Source organism: Dipodomys spectabilis, unplaced genomic scaffold, assembly GCF_019054845.1.
Source record: "Dipodomys spectabilis isolate Male_0828 unplaced genomic scaffold, ASM1905484v1 ptg000162l, whole genome shotgun sequence".
Classification (NCBI taxonomy): Eukaryota; Metazoa; Chordata; class Mammalia; order Rodentia; family Heteromyidae; genus Dipodomys; species Dipodomys spectabilis.
Window position 1 is genome coordinate 771891 of NW_024870839.1, and position 20726 is coordinate 792616.

The following is a 20726-nucleotide window of genomic DNA, read 5'->3' on the forward strand; positions in this document are numbered from 1 at the left end:
ATGGACATGATACAGTTTGACAGAAAGCAAGCAAAGAATCATACATTCTAGCCTTTAAATGTGCTCTGCTGGGGCTGCATGAATGCAGTTAGAATGGTAAGATATAGCCAGGAACCTGTGGCTGACGCCTATAATCCTAGCTACTCAGGAGGTTGAGAGCTGAGAATCTCCGTTCAAAGCTAGCCCAAGCAAGAAAGTTTGTGATACTCTCATCTCCAAGTAATCACCAAAACAGCTAGAAGCAGCACTCTGGCTCAAGTGGCAGAGTGCTAGCCTTGGGCAAAAGAAGCTCAGGACAGTGCCTAGTCCCTGAGTTCAAGTCCCAGGACTGGCACAAAAAAGAACAAGGGAAAGCATGAAAAAGAAAGGAGAGGAGGGAGGAGAGATAAAAAAGGAAGGAAGTAGGGAAGGAAGGAAGGAGGAAAAGGAAGGAAGTAGGGAAGGAGGGAAGGAGGAAAAGGAAGGAAGGAAGGAAGGAAGGAAGGAAGGAAGGAAGGAAGGAAGGAAGGAAGGAAAGAGGGAAAAGAAAAAAAAAAGTCAGGCTATTGCCCACCATCCCTGTGGGCTCCTCTCCCCATGTCTTCACCCCCATGGGTACAATCCTGATTCTTCTGGGGTGCTTACCTCTGCCACTCCCTGGGAGTGAAGGCTACTTCTCAGGCCACCCTGAACCTTGGTCTCACTCAGACTTGTCCCTACAAGCTGGGATTACCAGAAGAGACTTAAAGCTACTAAGGTGTGTCACCCACCTCCACCGTGGTGATTCCACAGCTAGGTAGAGTGTGGCCTGGGCTCTGGCATGTTGAGGGAGTCCCTGAGGATTCCAACTTTAGACTTGCTAGAGGTCTAACAAGCCAAGCCAACCATGCCAGTTTCATTGTCTTCACAGTGAAGGGTTTGGGCTAGAGCAGGACACAAGGCTGTGTAAAGTCTTTGGGGAATTTGGGAAAGATCTCTTCTACTAATGGAGGCAGATCACTTAAAGAGATGCTACTTCAAGGGAACAATTAGAAATGTGAGTCCCTGGTGACCCAGTTGAGCCAGTGAATTTGCAAACTGCCACACGACCCTCCATCTGAACTTCTTGGTATATGACTTAATACATTTGTGTAAGTATGTATTATGTATTTATACATGTATGCATGTATTTTGGCACCACTTCTTGGGCTTAAACTCAGGCACTGTCCCTGAGCTTTTGTGTTCTAGGCTAGTGCTCTACCACTTGAACCACAGATCCATGCCCAGACTTTTGGTGGTTAACTGGAGATAAGCGTCTCAAAGACTTTCCTACCTGGGCTTCCTCAGATCTCAGCCTCCAGAATAGCTAGGATTCCATGTAGGAGCCACTGGTGCCCAGCTTATCCTTATCTTTTAATGCGTTTTTTGTGAGCAGAGACTGCCTGGCTCAGGTTATAGGAGAATATCACTCAGACAATGAAAAAAAAGCTCCAAGTCCAGGGCTGCTGTTACAAGTGATTACCCACTTGTGAAAGACCCTACCTATGTTACTATAAATGACATATACCAACAGAATTATGTATTATGTTTAAGGAAAAAATATTGATAATACATAATTTAAGAACTCCCAAGACAGGAGCGATCACTATTGTGGACTGCAACACTTTCCTATACCCATGAGGCACCTGATAAAGGTAGGTGAAAATGCATTTGCTAATGTGAATTCTGAGAACAATGTGGGCTGTGCCTAGTAAAGAATGTCTTTAATCTAAAACAAGAAGTGGCAGGAAGTACTGAAATGCCAACAGAGGAATTATTTTTCTGCACAATTTCCAATTGTAGTTTATTTTGCAAATCTTACCGAATACTAACAATACAAATAGGGGAACTTTATCACAAGGAAAACGTTACACTCACCATTTGAAAAGTTAGGAAAGCAACTTTTAGTATAAGCTATTATGAAAATATAAAGGAGGAAAGATAAAAGGAATATAAGGTAAATAAATATGATAAAAATATAGTATGGAAAGGATTAAAACCATATATATATAAATATACATATATACACATGTAAGTTGTTTCCAAAACAAAACTCATAAACACATCCAGTCCTTAAAAATGAATGACAGGAATGTAAAATGGGTTGTTTGGAAGTGGAGACTGGAGAGGCGGCAGAGTGAAGGAAGAAGGGAGAGGAAAGTGAATATGGCCAAAATACTTCATACCCAATCATGAATATAACAAGGAAACCTGCTGAAATTATTTTTAGACGTGAAGGCAAGGCAAATTGAATAGGAGTAGTCAAGGAGGTGAATGTAATGGGGTATACAATACACATGTATAGAAATAGCACCGTGAAACCCCTTGTAAGGGAATTTATGTAGTAGAAAGTTAAAAGTAAAGGTTGAGTTGCAAATAATTATGGAAGCCAACTATGAAAATCATGACATTGATTGTTGTGAAGGTGCGGGTTGCTGATGCTACCACCCCGTTCTTTTGTCTTCCATGTTTCTCTTTGTTTTTATTTTAAAATTTTTGCTGTCCAAAATCAGTCTTACACATTCCAGATAGCTTTTTAAAAATAATTTTTTCCAAAATATTAATTTACTAATAGGGCCTCTCCAAACAAAGTTGTAATTTGATACAGTTAATTCAAGCTCAGAAAGACAAATATTAACTACTTCCTCTTAAAAAAAAAGGTCATTTCAAACTTATACACCAATTCACCTATGTGTTCCATGCTCTCTTTAGAAAAGATCTGACAGCAAGCAGGGCAACTCCCATGAGAGTTAACCAATTAATAGTCTCTGTGGAGCTGGCTAGGCGTAAGTGGCTCACAACTGTAATCCTAGCTATGTAGAAAGCTGAGTTATGAGGACTGTGGTTTGAAGCCAGCCTGGGCAAGAAAGTCCATGAGACTGTTACCTCCATTTAGCCGGTAAAAAGCCAGAAGTGAATCTATAACTCGAGTGGTAGAGTGCTAGTCTTGAGCAAAAAAAGGTCAGGGACAATACCCAAAACCTGAGTTCAATCCCTAGAACATGCACACACACACACAAAAAGGCCCCATTGAGTACTGAGTGTTGTACTGTGGACTTTATGCTCAAGAAGAGGGCAACAGATGTGCAAAGGGAAGACCAAGAAGATTAGGGAGACAGACTTAAAGTGACTATCCACCCACAGACAGCTTCTGCTACTACATAGATTAAATATGACAGGCAGAATGTACATCGATAACTTTGGAGACATGCCATTTGCATACATAGAATGATAGAAGATGAGATTCCAACAGAGTCACAACTTCTACATTTCAGAGGAATATCTAGCCAGCCCACAGAGAACTGAATTAATTCAATTTCCTACTTCCCACACAATGAGCGTGCCTCTGACATAAATGATGGAGGCAAGTGTAATCCATCTTTGAATAAAACCATAAAGTTTCTGCAGAGGTCTGGAGGAGAAAGGAATTATGTAAATGCAAAGCCTCAGAAAAAGGGCTATCAAATTCTCAAGGAGTAACATAGTTATCCTGTTACACAACTTAGAAAATAAGAGGAACACCACAGAAAGGCACTATCTCACAGGCAGCTAATTCATCCAAAGCCAGCCAGCCTTGCGCTGCAGCCAAGGCATGTCAACGGGTGAAATAAAACCATCAAGGGGCAGGCAGAAGTCAGGGGAAATCGCATCAGTTTAAATTATATGTCTGAGCCAACATGCCACATCAATGGCAGGGAGCTAGTAGCATACACCTGTTTCTCTCAGACCTCAAACATGCTGGGAAAAAACAGCCTGTCTATTTTCACAGGTGAGGGTTACAGGGCTGTCCTGGCAGAGATGTGGCTAGATCTGAAGTTGTTACAAAGTTATAAAATCCTCCAAAGAGCAGAGTCTAAGAAGTAAAAGAACAAGAGGGTTATTTCAATTAATAAGAATATCTGTACTTTCCAAATCTGAATATCACATGTTTTAAACTTCCAAAGGCAACTGCAGAACAGGTTGTTTTTGTTTGTTTGTTCCTTACCATTCAGTCCTGGGTTTGAAATCAGGGATCTGTTCCTCAGCTTTTGTTCTCAAGGATAGTGCTCTAACACTTGAGCCACAGCTCTATTTCTGGCTTTTTAGTATTTAATTGGAGATAAGAGTTTCAAGGACTTTGCTGTAGAGTCTGGCTTTGAACCTTGGTCCTCAGATCTCAGTCTTGAGTAGCTAGGATTACAGGCTTGATTGGTGCACTGGTGCCAGCTGCAAAACACTTTAAGATTCAGGTAAGTATCTTCACTCTTCCTATCCTTTCTGTCTGCTATCGTTTTCATTTTTGCTTGTTTTTCTTCCAGGAAGTAGACTTAAGCTTCATCTCCTTTCATGGATCGCTGAGTGTTTTGTGAAAACTATGTCGTCTCTGGTGATACCACACACAATCTGGCAGACAGGTGTAGACTTCCAACCTCTACAAAGCACCATTTTTATTTGCAAAGTACAATGGCCTACCGTCATCAAGGACAGCCATTCCCTTTCTTACAGCTAGTTCTTAGTTGGCTGGGCTCTGTGGGCTGCTTAAGAAGGAACCTCTCATTAACTTCTTTTCAAGAACCATGACGGGTGTGACCAACCATCCCTATTTACCTAGGCCTAGCCTAGGGAAGGTAGCTCATGGTCCTACATTCTGCACAATACTCCAGTTTGGAACAAATGAGGCGGGGTGGGGTCACGATTCCAGAAAGATAACTTCAAGCCAGCTTCTGCACGAAAGAGCAGCCTGTGAAGTCAGAAATGGTAGTCTGTGGTGATAGCCTGCTTAGATACCATTGAGGGGTTGTATGCATCGTCCCTCTACAGTCATCAGCTGTCACTCTGTAGGGCACGTCCTGAACAGATCAGCTTGCACAATACCCCCACCCCCATTCCTATGTCTCCTGAGTAAAAGAGTCACAATCTATAATCCTACTGGCAGAAGGAACTCTTACTTGGGAGAGTTATGAGAAGTTTTACTTAGCCCTTTCCCCAAAGGAGACTACCCCCCTGGGGGCACTTGCATTCAGTACTCAGGGAAGGGAAAAAGGGAGGGTGTGGCAGTCAGCACAGCAGACTTCAGAAGGAAGGACCAAACCAAAGATGGACCAAACCAAACATTTTCCCCATAAGAAGGCTGTGTTTGGTATCTTTTAAGGAAGAACTTTGGAGGGGACAGTAATGGGACCTTGGATTGTTTCTGAGCAATACCTCTAGTCCTTTCTTGGCACTGGCTATTTTGACATAAGGTCTTGCTTTGTGTTTGGAGTGTAATCTACCAATTTTAGGCTTCCTGCTGTAGCTAAGATCAAAGGCCTGTGCCATCACACCCTGCTCTCAGGTGAGAAGAGGATCTCATGAATTTTTCTGCCAAGGCCAGCTTTGCACCACAATCTTCTCAATCTCAGCCTCCTCAGTAGCTGGGATTTCAGAATACGCAAGGCAAAAAAGAAAAGACTAACTTCAAGCTAATTTCTCTGTCTCTAAGACATAAATAATCTCATGGATTGGTAGATCTATTCCATTGCATGGGGGGATTGTATTGTTTTAATCCTTTATGTCTTGCCCCTTCAATGTCAGGAAAGAACTGTGGCACAGTCTCCAAGTAGCTTGCTCTCTCTCCTTCCTTCATCCTTATTTTTCTCCCAGTTGCCAGGTACCCTCTCTCTTTAATCAATGTTAATATAGTTGGCAGATGATCCAATTAATGCAATTCTTACTCTGATATATCAGGAACTAAGTTATCATGAGGTTCTCAGAGAATTCAATGAGTGTACATGATTCCCTCTTCCTAAATGAAGTATATAACTGATCTCTGCACACAAGAATACCCACCAGCCATCTCCTGATACCAAATGGGGCTTGAAGTCCAGTATTATACAAAACAAATAGACATTTGCATGCAGCAGTCCCAGCACAAGCAAAGGCATTTTACAGGACAGATGTTGGAGAACTCACTCATGTCTTGCCAATGGGGAAATAGAAACAGGATTGAATATTTTCAAAATTCAAAATTCAGTCACTGAGTCATATGTTACTTGGTGATAAACTGTCCCGCATGTTAAAGACTATATTCTTGGTGGAATGTCATTTTTTTGGCACTGACATAGTACTCCACTTACATGTCTGGAAACACATGTTCATTTAAGTCCCTTTGCTCTATTGTCTCTAAATAAAATAGATCCGAAGCAATCCGGGCATGGTGGCTCAAATCTGGTTTTGAAACCAGCCCAAGCAGGAAATTCCAGGAGACTCCTATCTCCAATTAACTATCAAAAATCTGAAAGTTAAGCTGTGGTGCAAGTGGTAGAACATTAGCCTTGAACAAAACAACTCAGGAACAGTACCTAGGTCCTGAGTTCAATCCCCAGGACTGTACATACACACACAAAAATATATCTGAAGCAGTCTAGCACTCATTCCAGCAAATGCTCACAATACTCTACACTGACAGAGGCTCCATTCCCTGAGCAGAGCGAGGACAGGAGCAGAAGTACTCCAAGAAAGGTGTGAGGTCAATGTGTGTATGTGCATATTAATATTTATGCAAATAGATACGATACAGGACACCCCAGCAGAGGCTCGTGACATCCATGCAATGCATATGGAGACAAATCTCTACAACTGTCCTTACTAATAAGCTGCTGAGTTCTGTACTAGGATCCAGCATCTTGCAGGAATACATTGGTGTGGTGGTACCTGGGTCATGTCTAGTGTCATAACTATACAGCCGGATGGTCAGGTACTCAGTGAACCTCAAGGAGGCTCTCAACTCTCCAACATTCCTGGGTAAAGTAGAACAGTATCACTGAGGAACACTGGACTACAGTCAGTTTCATGTGACAGCAACCACAGGTGCTTGGATGGAGAGATTATGTCTCTCTCGATTCTTCCTAGGTCAGACATTGCCCGGGGGTGAAAAGCCTCAGACCTGACTAGCAGACCCTAGAGCCTTCCCCATGCCCATTACTTCTGCTCTGAGATTTCCAGAACATGAAATCTCAGATCAGTAATCCAGGCTTCTCACCCAGTGGAGTCTGGCGTCAAGGACATGAGCAATCAGCACCACAATCACTGCAAACCAGAGCTTTAGGAAAGAAAAAGAAAACCTTGGGAAAACAATCTGTCCGTCTGATAGGTCTTTACAATATAAATAAATAACATGTGGTGAGCGAAGTATGTTTGGGAAATTGTTCTCCATTCTGGTTCTTATTTTACAACCTTGAACATATGAGATGGGAAACAAAATTAAATAAATAAATCTATGCATAGATACATATACGTTCTTTCTATTCTTTCCAGGCACTGATGATTTCAGAGAACACTTACGTACCTTTAATCATATCCAAATATTCATAAAAGACCAACTGGGTTCTTCCTGAACCAAACCCCTGCATTAATTTCCCCAGGATATGATGTCACGGAACATAGTGTACTCATTTGCTTTGTACAATTGCTTATCTTCTGCTTACCCACCAAGATCAAATCTCGCAATATTTTACCTACTGTTGCATTAAACTTTCAATATTAATAAACTCTGAAGTTTTTTTAAGTGATGTTGTATTTTGAACTGAGGGTCTCATAGGCAAATGCTCTACCACTTCAGTCACACCTCTAGATCTCTTTTACTTTTTTTAATTCTTCAGATAGGATCTCACGTTGATGACCAGGACCAGCCTCTGAATACGATGTTTCTACCCATTCTTCCTGCCTCACTGGAATTACAAACATATACCAGCATGTCCAGTTTACTGTTTAAAATAGGTCTAACTTTTTGTCCAGGCTGGTCTTGAACTTTTATCCTCCTAATCTTTGATTCTTGAGTAGCTGGGATTATAGGTAAGTGTCACTATAGCTGGACCTCACTTGAATAGTCTTTAGAGGAAGACTTAGATTACAGAAAAATGAATAATATTCATATTACAGATATCCCATAATAGGGAGACACAGTATAGAACACATAGTACAGAACACAGTATAGAACAGAGAATATGATTCCAGTGGGAAGTCTTCAAAGGTATGCTAAAGAAAGGTAATTTATCATTGAGAAGAGAACTGAGGGAAGACAAGGGCTGACAGTGAGGAACACAATATTCTAGGTAGCAGGTTTAAGTTCTCTTGAAGCCTCTGGGAAGGAGGCTGCTTCTCTTAATGCTTGGCATATAATCAGAACCCAGTGAGGGTATCTAATGTGTTGAGTCATATTAACGTTGATCATATTAATCTGCTTTTGTCTATTATCATGATAGGCATATGAATAATTTAATTCAGAATTGATGAGGCACACAAATTATTAAAATATAATTAGGTGACTTAAAGGAAAAAAATCATGTCAGAATGTCAGCATAGCACTGTTCTTGGAATCCATTAATGGATGGGACCCTTGCATAAAAAGTTTCTTATTACATGATTTTTGTTTGGGGGGGGAGGGGTTACCAGAGTTTTTACTTAGGACCTAGGAAAGTGCTCTATCCCTTGATTCACATTTCCACCCCTTTTTATATGTTTTTCAGATAGGGTCTGTAGCTTTTTTCCTGAAGAACATTGGATTAGAATTCTCCTATGTTTGTCTCTCAAATAGGTACGAGTACAGGCACACAGTATTTTTTACCTGGGCTATTTCAAGACCCTCACAACAATTTAGTAGTTAGAACTCTCTGAATAGAATACAGAACAAGTATCAAACTTTATTTCACAAAGAAAATAGTATTGAAAATTTGTGCTACTTTCCTAAGAATAATGGCTCCATTTCTTTTAAAAACTTAATTGTATATTGCCTTGCTTAAAAATGATAAAAAAAAAAATTCTCTTTATAGACTGCAGACAGCATATACTTTCCCCTTAGTCCTGAAATATATAATTAAAGTCTAAGATAAAATAGTAGTAGTGTAGCAACAATCAGCCTAAATGCTAAATATTTATAGCCTTATTGTAGCTAAATCTGAAAACTGCTCTATGGTATCTATTCTTTGTTTATGTTCTTTGTTGATTTACCAAGGCCTGTCATAGGCATCTTTGAAAAAACTCTATTCATTATTCCAAATAGGGCTTCCTGAGGCAGGGAGATGAACTGGTTCTCTGACACCACTGGGTCTCTGGCCTGTGCCCTTGGATGGATACAGAAGTCCCTGGGAAATAGAGAGGCACCTTCACTGAACCACCACTGACTGAACAGGAATACAGACTTTGATGCTTTATAGTCACTTCTGCAGATACCAAATGAGTTCTTGTGGTTTGCACTGAGTAGTCAGCAAGGCCCTGGAATTCCACTAGGAAGGGAGAAAACAACACATCTGCAGGTCAGTCAGTGCAAGACACTGCCCAGCTGTGGGTTAAGAGGGTTTGAAATGATGAAGGAGGTGAATTAATTGACCACAGGTCTTTTTTTTGTTAATGTATTTACTGATAGCAAAGCAAGCAGTAAAACAGAACACTCTAGTTAGAACAAGATTAAATTCAAGCAACAAAATAAACTAGGGAAATATCTGCCTTGTAGTTTTTCCTTCCCTTCCTCCTTTCTTCCCTCCCTCCCTCTCTCCCTTCCTTTCTTCCTCCTTCTCTCCCTCATTCTCCCTTACCCTTCCCCTCCCCTCCCTGTCTCTCTTTCTTGTGCCAATACCAAGGCTTGAGCTCAGGGCTGGGTGCTGTCCCTGAACTTCTTTGTGCTCACTCTACCATTTGAGCTACAACTCTACTTCTAGCTTCTTCTGTGATTAACTGGGCCGGCTTCAAATTGTGATCCTCAGTGATCAGGCTCCTGAGTAGCTAGGATTACACACATAAGTCACTAGTTCCCATCTTACACTTTCTTTAGCAAGAGAAACTGTTAAGTCAGATTTTTCATCACTGTACAAATACCTGAGAGAAGCAATTGGGGAGGGAAGGATTTGATTTGGGTCATGATTACAAAAGAAAACTGAGTTGATATAATGAATGCACTGGCAATGCACGGCAATGCACTGCAATGCGGGCCAGGCTGCATAGACTGTCCTGGCTGACCAAGATTATTAAGAAAAGCTATGACCTCAAAGAACCAGTGCAATGGGGAAAAGAGAGAATCTAGCACATATGTATATCCTCAAAAAGCACCATGGACCCAAGAAGATGGAGCTATTTTAGGAAGACATATGGTCCTGGCTGGTCAAAGTCCAGCATGCACCTGTGTAGTGAGGAAAAATGGAGGTGCAGAAAGGGGAGGCTGAGTCAGGCCCTGGTGGCTCATGCTTGTCATCATAGCTACTCAGGAGGCTGAGATCTGGGGACTGTGGTTCAAAGCCAGCTGGGGCAGAAGTGTCCCTAAGACTCCTATCTTCAATAAACTACTCAGAAAAGCTGGAAGTGGCATTGTGGCTCAAGTGGTAGAGCATTAGACTTGAGCATAAAGAGGCTCAGGACCAGGTCCTTAGTTCAAACCCCAGGACAAGCAAAAAAAAACAAAAAAAATTGGGAAGTGGTGGATGGTGCAGCGAACCTAGAATCACCACCTATCAGGGCTCTGTCCTATGTGTAGGCAGGGAGGAGCTAGTGTGGGGTGAGTTGGGTTTGTTTGGATTTTGTGAAGTAACTATGACACATCTCAAAGTTGATCTTTATTCTTATTGTTTCAGTCAAGCATGGGGTGGATTAGTTCAGTGGGTTTTTCCATTTCATTTACTTATTTATAGCATTTTTGGGTTTTGTTATCTCTATGTAGTTGTAGAACACTATCTCTAATGAGATTAATTAGAGGAAAACTCTCTCCTCTCTCCCTCCCTGTCTCTCCTTCCCTCTCTCCCTTCTTCCCTTTTTATCTATGCCTCTATCTCTGTCTCTGTGTGTCTGTGTGTCTCTCTTTCCCTCTGTCTTCTGAAATAATCGATCAGATGCCTGGTAAAATAAACAACAAGGAAACATCTCTACTGCTGGACTTCTTAGAACCTGTGTGCATCACATAGAGCAGCACATCATTTTCCAGAGAAACAAAACCACTTTCTCCTCCTCAAACCTCTCTGCCTAATCCTTCTTATTTTCCTTCAGGAGAATTTTAGCTGTTTGATGGCTCCCTTTCCACTTGATATAGAGGTCCTGAGTGAAATTTCCACCCTTGCAGACTCCCTTCTGATTCACCCCACACATTTCCTTGCATGTGTCCTTCCCCCCATACAAATATGGAGACCTCCTACGTGCACTTCCCATGCCCTTGAGATAGTCCCATCATGCTTCCTGTCCTGGTGCATCCTTCACTGACCTATCCTTCCTTATAGAAGCATGACACCGAAGCTGTCTCAATAAAACTTAGTTGGCCAACCAAGACTAAGTGTATGCATGTCCAAATCTCAAACAATTCCAATTGGAAACATACTGCTTAGTCAAGGAAGGTTCCTTTAATCAGTTCTCCATAATTTTAACAACTGTTTGAAGTCATTGTTAGGCAAAGTTAAATAGAAACTGTCACAGAGTTTCCTAAGACAAACTCTTTTTGCTTTTCATTTGGCAGAAATTATGTGAGCTATTCAACAAAGCCTCTGGGTCCCTCCTAAGGATTTCCAAGTTACAACACAGGGCTTTGCTTTAATTCCTGTTGTCCAGAAGAAAAGCAATATACATCACTTGACTAAGTGCTCCATAAATAATCCCTTCAAATGAAGTTATATTTTTTTCATTATTCATATGCTCAGATGGTAAGGAGCTCATCAATTCCAGCACTACCTCAGTTAAAGGACAAGTATCCCTTCCAGCTGTGCTAAGAGCTGGGGGAAAAGACACCTACAGTGAATAGCGCTTGCCTTTGTGTTGCCGGGCCCTACTGGGTAACAACAGTTATTTACTCAGTGCTGAGGACTCTTCTTTCAGGCTGGTCAGGAATGAATCTGATTCAGATCCTTTGGATTGATTATGGCGCAGGTATTGATTACTAGCTCTGGAGGAGGAGGGGAGAGCAAGCTGCATCCAGGAACAGGCTCTACTATTTGTATTATTCCTGAATCATTCCTTCATCTCAGCCCAAACCTACAGAAGCAGGACGAAAAACTTAGCAAGACGCTGGGGAGAATCCAAAAGATCACTGAGCTCTGAGGATAACCAGAGAATAAAAAAATCTGTGTGACTCTGAGGTCGAACTAGTTGATGACTGGTGAGGCTAATGGCCACTAAAATGCTAGAGACATGATACTCAAAAAGAAAAAAAAATGTACTTAGAGGCACTGGTGGCTCATGCCTGTAATTTTAGCTACTCAGGAGACTGAAATATGAGGAACACAATTCAAAGCCAGCCTGCACAGGAAAGTCTGTGAGACTCTTATCTTCAATTAACACCAGAAAACCAGAAATGGTGCTGTGGCTCAAAGTGGTAGAGCACTAGCCTTGAGCAGAAAAGCTCAGAGACAATGCCCAGGCCCTGAGTTCAAGCTCCAAGGCTGACCAAAAATAAATAAATAAAAAAGTACTTAGAAGACCTAAAAAGGCCTCAATTCTGAGGCTACCTAACCTTCTAAGCTTTCTCCACAGCTCAACACTTTCCTCCAGTGTTTCAATACCATTTATCCTCTGTTCCCTCCTCACACACACATGCATGCTCACACACACACACACACACACACACACACACACACACACACACACGTCTTAAATCTTCACTCCAGCATGTCTTCACATGAAATCACCTGCAACCTCAAAGCATTCCATATAACACATTTTCCCATGCATTCCTAGTACCTAACACAGATCTAACATACAGCAGGCTTAGTAAACATTTACACAATAAAGAAATTCTGTACCTGGGATCTAGGAGAGTTACAGAACCAAGGAATTTTGCACCCAGGACACAGGGCAGATCAGCAAGCCTTGGCACAGTAATCAAAGCAGTGGCAGAATTCGCTGTAATGGGATTTTCATGAATAACACAGGAGTATAACTTGAAAATAACCTAATTCCCTTCTGGTTTTGTTTTTAAACAAAGGAAATGGGTTTTAATATTATCTCCCACTGACATGTTTCCATCTCCTTGCATTCTAATCTGTTCTCTTTAGGGAGCACTAAGCAGGGTAATGAAGGCTGGAGCTGGAGGAACTACAATATCCACCTAAGCACTAGCCAGCCCAACTCCACACCCATCAGCAAGCAAGCTCTATATGCGAGTGATGAAACAGGACATTGGCTAGTCCAGAAGCTGTCTCTTTTCTTACTGACCTAGCTTCTGACTTACCAGAAAAAAAATCACTTCTGCCACATTCTATTGATTAAGCAAGTTAGAGAGACAAGCTAGGATTCAAGAATGAGAGATTCCGGGCTGGGAAGGTGGCTCAGTGGTAGAGCGCTTGCCTTGCATGCATGAGGCCCTGGGTTCGATTCCTCAGCACCACATAAGCAAAAAAAAAAAAAAAGCTGGAAGTGGCGCTGTGGCTCAAGTGGTAGAGCACTAGCCTTGAGCTGAAGAGCTGAGGGAAAGTGCCCAGGCCCAGAGTTCAGGCCCCACGACTGGACCCCAAAAAATAAATAAATAAATAAAAATAAATAAAATGTTGAATTTTAAAAAAAAAGAATGAGAGATTCCTCTCCCTGCTAAGGACAGGAGTAGGTGCATACAGGAAGGAAGAGGTGGCAGTCTTGGAAACTACTGTTTCACACCATCACTGCCTCTAGTAGTTTAGATGCACAGGATTACATCTGATTGCCCTTTAAAAAAAAATCAAGCTGAGCACTAGTGGCTCACACCTGTAATCTTAGTTACTCAAGAGGCTGAGATATGAGGATAGCAGTTCAAAGCCAGCCCAAGAAGGAAAATCTAAGACACTCTTCTCTCCAATTAACTGCCCAAAAATTCCATAAGTGGACTGCTAGAGTTCTAGCCTTTAGGGAAAAAGCTAAGGTACAGTGCCTAAGTTCTGAGTTTAATCCCCAAGACAGATTAAATAAACAAATCATAGACTTGCTGAGTAAGAAGGTAAGTACCATCAAAAAACTTGAAAGAAAAGCTAAGGACAGTAACTTATAATTCTATCTATTTAAGAGGTAAAGACTGGAAGATCGTGGTTTGAGGCAAAAAAGACTTCACCCTGACCAATGGCTGAGTACAGTGATACAAGCAGGAAAAGTACAGTGGCTAGGTGTGGTGGCCAGAGCAAGTCATCTCAGCTGCATGGATAAGCCAGAGAAAGATCGCAGTTCAGGCCTGACCAGCATAAAGCTTGACCTTGTCTCAGAACTAACCAACCTGCAGCAAGGCCAGTGGAGTGAAGCAGGCAGTTCAGTGCTTGTCTTATAAATATGCAGCACTGAGTTCGGAACCCAACACCACAAAAACCAAAAGAAACAAATAAATCAAAAACATATACACAAAAATAAAGTCATTAAAAACAACAACAACAGAAATCTCTTCAGTTCTTGGGGTTGTTCACAGCCTGATGTAAACATGACTCTACTCTTGAAATGCTAAATATCCTCAAACAGAATTTTAATTCCACCTTTCTGTTGTCAGTTTTGCCAATGAATTTAAAAGAAAACGTATTCTTTTTTTTTTTTCTTTAAAATGTTTACTTCTTCTTCTCCAAGCCTATAGAAATCCAAAGAAGCCTTCATTGCATTCCAGCAAGAGTCCTTATTTTAGGAACCTCATTGTGCATGCCAAGAAAAAATATTTCTAATTAGGGAACTTAACGTGTTCTCTGCTACTACTTTTAAGAGAACTGATGACTTCATGAGCCCCAATTCAACAGAAAATAAAAATCCAGGGGACTCTACCAAATTAGTTCATGACTATCAAAAAGAACTTCCACAAAAGAGGGAAAAATGGGGGGACAAATAAAGCAGTCAGTACCCAAAACGGAAGTTATTTTTCAAATGGTCTGATTTTTCCCTCTTTCACAAAGAAAAAGCAGCTTTTCATGACAAATTAAGAATGCTAAATTTCATGAATAGCCAGGGTCTGAGCCAAATAAAATACCGTCGTATTTTAAAGCCAAATTTACCTTACATAATTCACTAGCAAAGTGTATCAAATTCTCTATGAAATATGTGGGTCTTAGAAATAATAAAACAGTTACTAATTCCAAAAGCAAATTAAAAGTTAGCTTCGATAGTGTTAATAAATTTAATCCCCTTGCTTCTCAAACATTCACCCCCTCCCAATCATCATAAACTTTGAGAACCAAAATAAATCTTCTAATTTCATCTGAATATAGAAGCAGAAATGCCTGATAGTGATTTTCTGTGTTTACTTTTCTTTCTTCTTTTTGTGCTGGTCCTGGGGCTTTTTCACTGTAGGCTGTTGCCTTAGCATTTGAGCCGCCTCTCCACTTCTGGTTTTGGGATGGCTAATTGGAGGTAATAACATCACAGACTTTCCTGCACAGGCTGGCTTCACACTATGATCCTCAGCTCTCAGGCTCCTGGGTAGCTAGGATTATAGGTGTGAGCCTCCAACACTCAGAGTAAAAGGTATTTTTTTCCATTAAGGAATTATGTAGCATTTTCTATGGTATAATCATGTCTATCTTAAGGTAATCAGGGCAACAAAATATCGGCACATTACAAAGAACAAGGATTCTTTTTACCTAAATGTTGGCAACTTCTAAACGAGTAATACATGATTGACATTTCTGTGGTAACACATACAAAATAATTTCCTAATACAATTTAAAACTCCTTTTGTGATGCTCACTTTGAAATAAGCATTTTGACTATTTACATTTAAATCATATCATCATAAGCAGTGCTATTTGTTTAATCCTTTGAAGCTTACAAAGTAGTTTTATATTAGTAAGTATTCTAGTTTCTAAGAGTCATAGTATGACTTTGCTTTTAATAGAACAGAATAAGAAACCCACTGTGGGTGGCAAAGCTTCTTTTCTTTTCTTCTACATGGAAAAGATTTTTCCAGGCAGGAGGAAGGGGAAGGAGAAAGTAGGGGGCTTGAATGTGGGGCCTGGACACTGTCCTTGAGCATTGTTTTTGCTCAAAGCGAGCACTTTACTACTTGAGCCACAGCTCCACTTCTGGCTTTTTGGCGGTTAATTAAGGGTAAGAGTCTCACCAACTTACCTGCCTGGGTTGGCTTTGAAATACAGTCCTCAGATCTCAGCCTCCTGAGTAGCTAGGACAACAGTGTGAACCATCAGTAGTGAAAAGACGCACAGAGAAAAATCAAGAATAGGTAACATTCAGTTACATGTGGAAATGAGTGAGCTAAGAAAACACACCCAGACGTGGGATAAACTGCACAGAATTCTTGTTTTCAAGCATGTGAGACAGGTGCTCCATTCTGGTAAAGGCACCTGTAACCAACTGGCAACTGTCCATGAGCAGGGGCAGAGGGACAAAGGCCCCATCAGACAGAGTGGGACACCAGTGAGACACAGCACGTGGACCCTAAGAATGCTCAGTGATGCATGTCCAGATGGCATGTCCCTGCCATCCCCTGCGCACAATTTCTATGACTTGTGACATTTTTCCTGCAAATACACTTGCTTGTAAGTACACGTAGTGATCAGATGCTCCCCAACTTACCTCCATCCAGCAATATTCCTATTACTGGTACAGTCTACTAGACAATCTAGTCATGTTCTCTAATCATAAAATATTTAAAATCTATGTATCTGTTAGTTGGTCATCTATAAACCTCTTAACACTGATTTCTAATTCCAAGATTCAGGAACTTTTGGGGGTTTGGATATGTTGTTGATGATGAATGATTTGCCTTTATTTATTCATTCACTTATTTAGTAATCTTGCTGGGTACCAGTGAGTCACACCTGTAATCCTAGTTACTCTGTAGGCTGAAGCTTTGAGGATCATTGTTTGAAACCTGCCCAGGCAGAAAAGTGTGAGACTCTGACCCACAATTAATCACTCAAAAAGCCAGAAGTGGAGCTGTGTGGTTCACGGAAAAGCTCAGGGGCAGTACCCAGGCCCTGAGATCAAGTTCCAGGACTGTCACCAACTTCCCCCCCCCAAACAACAACAACAACAACAACAACAACAAACCACTTTTCCTAGTACTGCCAAAAAAGTTATCTTCAAATGTCTATATATAAGAGCCGTGAGATAGCATGCAGTCTTACCCGGGTATGAGTTCGAATGTGCATCTTCAAGCCATCATTTTTACTGAATCCTTTTTCGCAGTAAGGACATTGATAGGGACGCTCACCTACGAGGAAACGGAGTCCCTGAGTCAGAAGAAATATCAAGTAGTTGACAGGGCCCTGTGCCAACCGCCCTCACCCACGTATGCCCAACTCTCCATAGATCTCTAGGCACAGGACAGAAGTCACCAACCTGGGTTTTTTGCACCAGGAATACCTGCTGTGGTCTCTCCTCCTATGGAGAAAACACCCAACATCCAGCAACAAACATGACACTAGCAGCTTTGATATATGTTGCTTGTAATAGCTCAGCTCCCCCAAAATCTCCCAATTTTAAGATAGTTAAAAAATGTTTTGTGTTATCTATTTCTTCTGTCATCATGCTGTCATTATAATTAACCAGTCTACTGATAATTTTGGTTAAAAAAGTTTCATACAAATGAATCCACTTTAGTTAGAAGTAGGAGTTTCCAAATGATTTTGTGAAACTAGTATAGGTTAAAGGGAGCCATTAGCATTTAAAATATGTAACAACTGATGGACACTTTCTGAAATTATCATGCTTTCCTCAGGCTAAAGTGTAGACAATGGACAGGATGATTTTAATATGCAAACACACCACATTTTTACTACCCTTAAGTATTGTACAAAGGCGTTTTAATTAAATATGTCAGTTTACACGTACAATGAATCTTGATCAATGCCACGCCTTCCATTGTTCTCCCCCCCCTTTTATCTAATGACTTACCTATCAATAAGCTTGTTAAAAGAATTGATTAAAACTGTGTTAGCACAGCACAGTGGCTCACACCTGTAATCCTAGCTACTCAGGAGGCTGAGATCTGAGGATCATAGCATGAAGCCAGCCTGAGAAGGAGGTCCAGGAGACTCTTATCTCCAATTAACTACCAAAAACAAACAAACAAACAGAAAGTGGAGCTGTGGTTCAAGTGATAGAGTGCCAGCCGTAAACTAAAAAAGCTCAGAGACAGCACTCAGGCCCTGAATTTAAGCCTCAAAACTGGCAAAACAACAGCAACTGTGGCCTATTCAATCTTTCAGAATCCCCAATATAAATTAGGATACAGGTGGACCCGTTGCAACAATGAGAAGTTCAAGTTGTCATGTTGAAAACGAACTTTACAACTTTGGTGTGGGGGGGGAGGATTGGGTGGAGGGATGGGGGGACGCTGGGAAGGGATGGGAAGGGGAAACAAAGGAGGAGGCTACAATGCTTGATAAGAAATGTACTCATTATCTTGCCCATGTAATTGTAACCCCTCTGTACAGTATTTTCACAATAAAAAATAAATAAAAAAAAAGAATCCCCCATATCAAAAAAAAGATGCAAGTTACATTAACAGTGCTATATTACAAATGATACTTCATCTAATTGAGTCTGTGACAGTATTATGAATTCACTAGTTGATTATTCATAACACTAAATTCTAAGATAAATGTCACTTTTCCATTCTTTCCTCTGAATTATTCCAAATTCAGGCAAACCTTGATACATGTACTATGCTTATGGGCTAAAACAATAGGGTCTTTGGCTTGGGACATGGCTCAAGCGGCCAAACGCCTAAGAAACATGAAATCCTGAGCTCCAACCTCAGTACTGCACAAAAGGAAAATAGCGCCTTTGAAATTTTTTAAAGGAAACTAGAGATGATACTTCTTCTGAAAGAAGAAAATGAATGCATCTCTTTTGAATTGTTGTTTCTGCTTTTTATTAACTCAAAAATCAACTGGGTAGAAACTGAATACCAATAAAAGAATTTTTACAAAGAGAAACAAATGGTACATTCCCCTCCTGTGCTTGGTGTTCAGTCATTATCTTAAGATGCTAAGCAAGCAAAAACCATGGGTCTGGAGACTTTACCTATGAATACCAAAATGCCAATCAATACTTCTTGAAGAGAAACTGAGGCGCTTGAAGTGTGATGTGAAGGAAATCATTAATTTCTATGCAGATTGTACAGACCATGAGTCGATGAATTCTGAAGATTATCTGTAGTTCATGTTACTCATGAAGCACTTAGAAAATCAATACCGCAAAATAAATTCTCTCTCAACACAAGGCAGTCATTTCATTTCTTTAAAAATGGGGAAAAACACTTAAATTTTCATTTGTGTTTTCACAAATCATACTTGTTTTTTAACTTATTAAGGCCATCATCATCCCACTATTACTTCTAATTATTCACAGCTACTATCTTTCTAATGTTTCAAAACACTTGTAAAAAAAAGTAAATCACTCGTTTAAAAGAAATATTATGAAAGAACGACAGTGGATTTACTAAAAATATAATCCAATTATAATACACAGTTCTTTATTTCTAAGCTAGTCACAGGTATTTACCAAAAAAAAAAAACAATTAAATACTACAAAGACAGTGATTTATGACTACATTCAAATAGCAGCATGTAAGCTCGCCTGTAACAGAAAATCCAACACAGCCGGTACCTATTGACATGGAAAGTTGGTTGGAACTCTAGGCAAGTAATTAACCTTTTGGCCCAAAGCTTTAAAAACCCAGAAGCTGTTCCTAAGATTTCTTTCATAATTTATGAACAACTGATAGAATTCATGTCACAGTCTGTAGATTCCCTAGCTGAATGAGCCCAATTCTCAGTGACCCCCAAGAAGTTATAAACCCACAGGAGAATGTGGTCTCCCACTTCCACTGACCCGCACAGTGCCATCTCTGTCATTCTGATGTAGGAAACCGACATGATAAATGGCAGAGCTGCCCACCAGAAACAGAGCTAAGTGCTTGCCTTCACGGAGGACAGCAGCAACATGAACAGACCTTCACTCACCTCAGACCTTCCCCTCTTCAATCAAACCGTCATCTATATCACATGACCCACAACTGGTGTAAAAGTGTATGGACAGATAGGCCAGATGACACTGACCGGAAAGCCACCTGAGGTTAGAGGCCAAAGTGTAAAGACATAGGCAAAGCCTACCATCAGCATGGCAGCTTGCCTGTCACATACTCACACTGAGCTGGGCACTGGGGCTTCAAATGCACCTGCATTTATTTCTCAGAACCGCACTGTGCTGTACAAACTACCATTATTCCTATTTTTTTTTCAGTTGAGAACACTAAAATTTAAAGAGGTAATGCCACTCACTACGTTCAGAAGGAGAGAAAATGAAACAAGAGTGAAGCCTCCAATCTGGCTCCAGAATCTATACTGTGAATATTAAATAATAAATAGTGATTATTATAAATAGCTGATGTTTTTTCTGGTAGGAAACTATCTCTCTATCTGGAGTACGTAAACCATAGGTAACAAACAGCACACTCTCAAGTTTCCAAGTCAAGATTGCATTAAACATTGTGTAGATAATTCTGAGGTAAATTTCAGGATAGGAGAAAGAGTAGGGGGTATGTTAAAGGCAAGAATTGAGTACAATAGTATAATTCATTAGAAAGACTAAGTCAAAGCCTAACAAAATGAGCACTAGGAAATGGATACTTGCAAGAGAGGCGGGTCAAGAGGGATAGAAAAATGAACTGGGGAAATGAGTAGAATGTAGATATATACAGTAGAATGTACTGTATATAGAAATATACAGTAGAATGTACTGTATATGCCATAGAACTTGAGAAAAACAAGGGGAAGAGTGGGTGGGAAGTGGGGTGAAGATGTTGAAGGGATGACACAGATCAAGATGCATTGTACACA

At 40.6% G+C, this 20726-nt stretch overlaps 1 protein-coding gene across 2 annotated transcripts in view; it reads right to left on the minus strand.

Moving 5' to 3' along the window:
• The window catches only part of Prdm5 (PR/SET domain 5), a 131576-nt gene that overhangs the window by 17680 nt on the left and 93170 nt on the right, over positions 1-20726 (minus strand). For both annotated transcript variants that reach the window (XM_042692983.1, XM_042692982.1), the window contains one exon: positions 17007-17092. In XM_042692983.1, the coding sequence (XP_042548917.1) occupies positions 17007-17092 (86 nt within the window). The remainder of the gene's footprint in view (positions 1-17006; positions 17093-20726) is intronic.